The sequence below is a fragment of the Nansenia antarctica genome, assembly GCF_963989245.1.
Source record: "Nansenia antarctica genome assembly, chromosome: 5".
Taxonomy (NCBI): Eukaryota; Metazoa; Chordata; class Actinopteri; order Argentiniformes; family Microstomatidae; genus Nansenia; species Nansenia antarctica.
Window position 1 is genome coordinate 5,691,124 of NC_137690.1, and position 5,000 is coordinate 5,696,123.

The 5,000-nt window shown below is 48.1% G+C and overlaps 1 protein-coding gene across 1 annotated transcript in view; it reads right to left on the reverse strand.

The window, feature by feature from the left end:
• Positions 1-2,118: 2,118 nt before the first annotated feature.
• The window catches only part of agtpbp1 (ATP/GTP binding carboxypeptidase 1), a gene marked incomplete at its 5' end in the record, with an annotated part of 66,411 nt that continues 63,529 nt past the window's right edge, over positions 2,119-5,000 (reverse strand). The window contains one exon of the mRNA XM_080532967.1: positions 2,119-2,556. Within this exon, the coding sequence (XP_080389093.1) occupies positions 2,388-2,556 (169 nt within the window). The 3' untranslated portion in view covers positions 2,119-2,387. The remainder of the gene's footprint in view (positions 2,557-5,000) is intronic.

Consider the following 5,000-nt stretch of genomic DNA (forward strand, 5'->3'; position numbering starts at 1 on the left):
GGCTGTTCCACCAGGGTTTAAACCTCCCGATCCTCTCAGGTCTACACCAAGTGTCTCGGGGCGGGGTAGGAGGGGAGTATGTTACTCCAGGGTTTAAACCTCCCCTGTTTCTCTCAGGTCTACACAGGTGTCTCTGGGGTAGGGGGGATAGTGTGTTACACCAGCGTTTAAACCTCCCCGATCCTCTCAGGTCTACACCAAGTGTCTCGGGGCGGGGTAGGAGGGGAGTATGTTACTCCAGGGTTTAAACCGCCCCTGTTTCTCCCAGGTCTACACAGGTGTCTCGGCGGTCAGAGTGTAGTGTGTTACGCCAGGGTTTAAACCGTTCCGATCCTTAATGTTGGACAACGACAGGATGCGTTCATGTTTCACATTCACATTTATTTCCCATGATTCATAGCAAGCTTTAACGTTCGGTGTTACAGTCGGATGAAAAGGCTTCTGCCGTCCTGCTCTGTTCTTTGTCGTCTCCCACAAACACCTTCCTGTTGAGCTGCCCAGCACTGCTGTGGCCCGACACCTCACACACACACACACACGCGCACACACACACGCACACGCACACACACAAACACAGAATCATACGCACATACACTATCATACTCTTACACACACACGCACGCGCACACAGACACACAGACACACACAGCATCCCACAAACGAAAATAAATTATAAAAGAGAACATAGTCGCCATGCGTGTCCAGACAGCAGAGATGTCAACTCGCTCCATCTAGAAAACACACTGAAACACTGAAACACTAGAACACTGAAACTCTAAAACACTAAAACACTGAAACACTGAAACACATCATCTACAGAACACCCCTGTACCCCCAAAATAAGCACCTTCCATTCTAAAACACTGTACCGCCCACTGGACTGGACTGGACTGGACTGGGCTGGGCCACGGGGCCCGCTCTGGGTCTCCATGGCAACCCGCTAAGCTACTCTCAGCCCGGCGATCGACGTCCGCTTTGGGCTGGGCTTTGACCTTTCACCTTAGTGAGTGTGAGGCGAGGAGGCTTGTGTGTGTGTCCTCTTCCTCTCGGTTTTGGTATGTGTGTGTATGTGTGTGTGTGTGTGTATGTGTGTGTGATCGGCTACTATAGGTGTGTGTGTGTGTGTGTGTGTGTGTGTGTAAACAGCTACTACAGGTGTGTGTGTGTACACGGCTACTATAGGTGTGTGTGTGTGTGTGTGTGTGTGTGTATACAGCTACTATAGGTGTGTGTGTGTGTGTGTGTGTGTGTGTGTAAACAGGTCCTATGTGGATGCTGTTATTATTGTGCGTCTCTGTGTAACTGTTGGTCGTTGCCATAGTGATAATACTGTCCTCTGGATTCAGATGGGACTAAAGTGAGCTGAACATCCTGACCTCTGTGTGTGTGTGTGTGTGTGTGTGTGTCTGTGTGTGTGTGTGTGAGTGTGTGTGTGAGTGTGAGAGAGTGAGTGTGTGTGTGTGTGTGTGTGTGTGTGTGTGTGTGTGAGAGAGTGAGTGTGTGTGTGTGTGTGTGTCTGTGAGTGAGAGTGTGAGTGCGCGTTATGATATACATTACGGTAATACTGTGGTCGATAAGACCAGGCGAGGCTGGCGGAGGTAGACATCGGAGGCCGGGCCTGGTTGTGAAGCAGAGGGGCCTCGCACGTCAGCCTCCGCCAGCCTCCCTGCAGCGCACCTGGGGCCTCCAGCTGAGCTCAGTTACAGTGGGCTCAGGTGTAGCTGATGTTGCCGCGTGACCGTCGCCGTGGAGACGTGTCGGATATAGCAAGGCAGAGAAAGCATGGATAGTATATATTACCCATGGTGCACCACGCTCAGAGGAGGGAAGGAAGTGAGGGCAGAAGGGAGGGAAGGAAAGGAGGGAGGGGGTAGGAAGGGGGGTGTATATTGGGAGGGGGGGGTGTATATCTGGAGGGGGGAGGGGGGTGTATATCTGGAGGGGGGAGGGAGGGTGTATATCTGGAGGGGGGGTGTATATCTGGAGGGGGGGGGGGTATATCTGGAGGGGGAGGGGTGTATATCTGGAGGGGGGGGTGTATATCTGGAGGGGGGAGAGGGTGTATATTTGGAGGGGGGGTGTATATTTGGAGGGGGGGTATATCTGGATGGGGGGGTGTATATTTGGAGGGGGGGGGTATATCTGGAGGGGGGAGGGGGGGTGTATATCTGGAGGGGGGAGGGGTGTATATCTGGAGGGAGAGGGGAGGGAGGAGGGAGAGGAGGAAGGGGGAGTGAGGGGAGAGAGAGGAGAGGAGAGGAGGGAGGAGGAAAGGCAGGTTGGTGTGTTCTGTTCTATTCTGTTCTGTGAGGTCACTGAATCCGGGGTGAGGGGGGGGGGTCACGCTGAGGTCAGGGTTCACGATCGGGGTTAGCTTGGGTTTCAGGTTAGGTCAGAGAGTCTTTGTGATTGGTCTCTGTGTCGGAGTGGGCGGGGTTCTCCTGGGGGTCGTTGTCGGGGTCGTTGTCGGGGTCGTCGGGGTCGCTCTCGGCGCTGTAGTCCACCTCCTCCAGGAACGCAGGCTCGTCCTCCTCCATCACGTAGGTGGTGGGACTGCTGCACACACACACACACACACACACACACACAGAGACACACAGAGACACACACACAGACACAGACACAGAGACAGAAACACAGACACACACAGAGACACAAAGACACACAGACACACAGACACACGCACACACACACATGAAGACACACACAGACGCACGCACGTGGACACACACACACACAGACAGACAGATTTCAGTGGTTTAACGTCAAGTCAAGACAAATGTATTTGTATAGCACATTTTCCTACACGAGCCAACTCAAAGTGCTTTACATAATACATTGAAAGACATTATATACTAAAGTAAATTAGAATTAAAAACAATCTTAAATCAGTTAAAACAGAAAAGAACAGTTAAAACAATCTACAAAGACTTAAGTGCATGTACAAGAATGTTTTTCGCCTGGTTTTAAAAGAGTTAGGTTAGAGTTGTTGGCAATTCTTCTGGGAGTTTGTTCCAGTAAGTAGCCTAAATAACAGGAAGCTGCCTTTCCATGTATTGTTTTAATTTTTGGAATGGTTAATGAAAGATAACCAGGTGGCGTGTGGATCCGTGGTGATGTTTATGATTGGGGTGGATGAATTTTCCAGAGAGATGTAATCTATGAGCAAGTTTTTCCAATGTGTTGTATGTACGCTGTTCCTTGATTTTCCAGTTCACGAGGTCAGCTGATGGCTTATTAACCGTTCCAAGAGTGAAAACAATACACCTATGATGGACCTCAAGTGTTTATAGAACTCAGCGGGGACGCCATCAGGCCAGGGCCAGGTGCTTTAGTGTTTGGCATCAGATTCAGAGCAGTGAAGAGATCCTCTTGTGTTGTTGATGAATCCAGTATGTTGGTTTGTTCGTCACTACGTTGTGGTAGGTCAGTACTGTTGAGGAACGAGTTTATATCTTCTTGATTCGGGTCTTTTTCTTTCAGATTGCTGTAAAAACTTTTTAAAGATTTTATTTTGTTTCTTCAGGAGAAATGTGTGGGCTTCCCTGCCGGGTCCTTAATGATTGAGATTGTTGTTTTTTCTTTATTATGTTTGATTTGATTAGCTAAATATTTACCCGATTTATTGTTATGGTGAACATTTTATTGTCTAAGTCTGTGTATCAGGAATTGAGTTTGCTTATTCATAATTTCATTAAGTTGGAATTGATTGGTTCTGGTTAATAAGCCATCAGTAGGGCTCTGGAGGGTTGGTCGGGAAGGAGCAGATCAAAGACATGAAGGTCCTACTGGCTCCTAGTGACTTGTACACAAGCAGGAATACCTTGAAGTTAGTTCTCTGCTTGATTGGGAGCTAGTGCAAGGATTAAGAATTGGCGTGATGTCATCACATGTCCTTTGTGACGTCATCACATGTTCTTGTCGTTGTTAAGACTCTAGCAGCTGTGTTTTGAATAAGTTGTAGTTGGCAACACGCTTTTTTGATAGGCCTGTAAATAAGCCAGTAATCCAATCTCACTCTCACACACACACACACACACACACACACACACACAAATACGATTTTCTAGGTCCCGTTTAGACATAAAGGGCCCTATTATACACTTCTTAACTTGCCGTCTTAAGTGTTAATTAAGACGCACCGCCAGGTCAAGACCTACCGCCACCCTTATTATGCGCTTCATACGCGCTACTGCTATTATGCAGGCGCCCACACATAAGACGTAAAACTCCCGTGCATATATTGCTCATTGTGGGAGTGTTCATATGTTAATGAAGTGCACTAGGCGCCCCTGCTATTATGCGATCTGACTTTGCTCCTATCGCTAAGAAGTGGTTTGAAAAGTTCTTAAGTTTAGACTTCATGCACGTTTTGAAACACGAGCGCGCCTCCGCGGTTTGCGCATGCATGTGGGCACACATGAACACGCACGTGGCTCCACGGCAAGACGTAAATTACGGTCACAGTATAAATGCTTTATTTCAGAAGGGAGAGGCAGAGAAGCGCGCTGACCTCCTTCTTAGGACTTCCATAATAGCATAGCGCTTATGACTCAACGCAGCCGGTTCTTAAAGGGAATGGCACCTGGCACGCTGATTGGGTTGATTGAGAAGACGCCCAAAACACACCCATGACTAATTTCTTTGCCTAGCGCCGGGTTTTAGGCGCCCACTACAGCACGCATAATAGCAAAGTGGCCTTGACCACGCCTCCACGTCTTAAGTTTAGATCTACCGCCTCGTCTTATTGATGAAGTGCATAATAGGGCCCAAAGTCTCTGATTCTTGCCATGTTTTTCAGGTGACAGTGTTTATAGTGTGATAGCTGATTTTCTTACTGAATTGATATGGTTATTGAAATGTAGTGTCATGTAGAGTCCTAGATTACACCAAGGTTTCTAAACTGGGTTTTAATCTGAAGGGACAGAGAATCAAGAAGACCACTGACTCTCATTTTTTATGAGCGCCGAAAACAATTATCTCAGTTTTATTATTGTTTA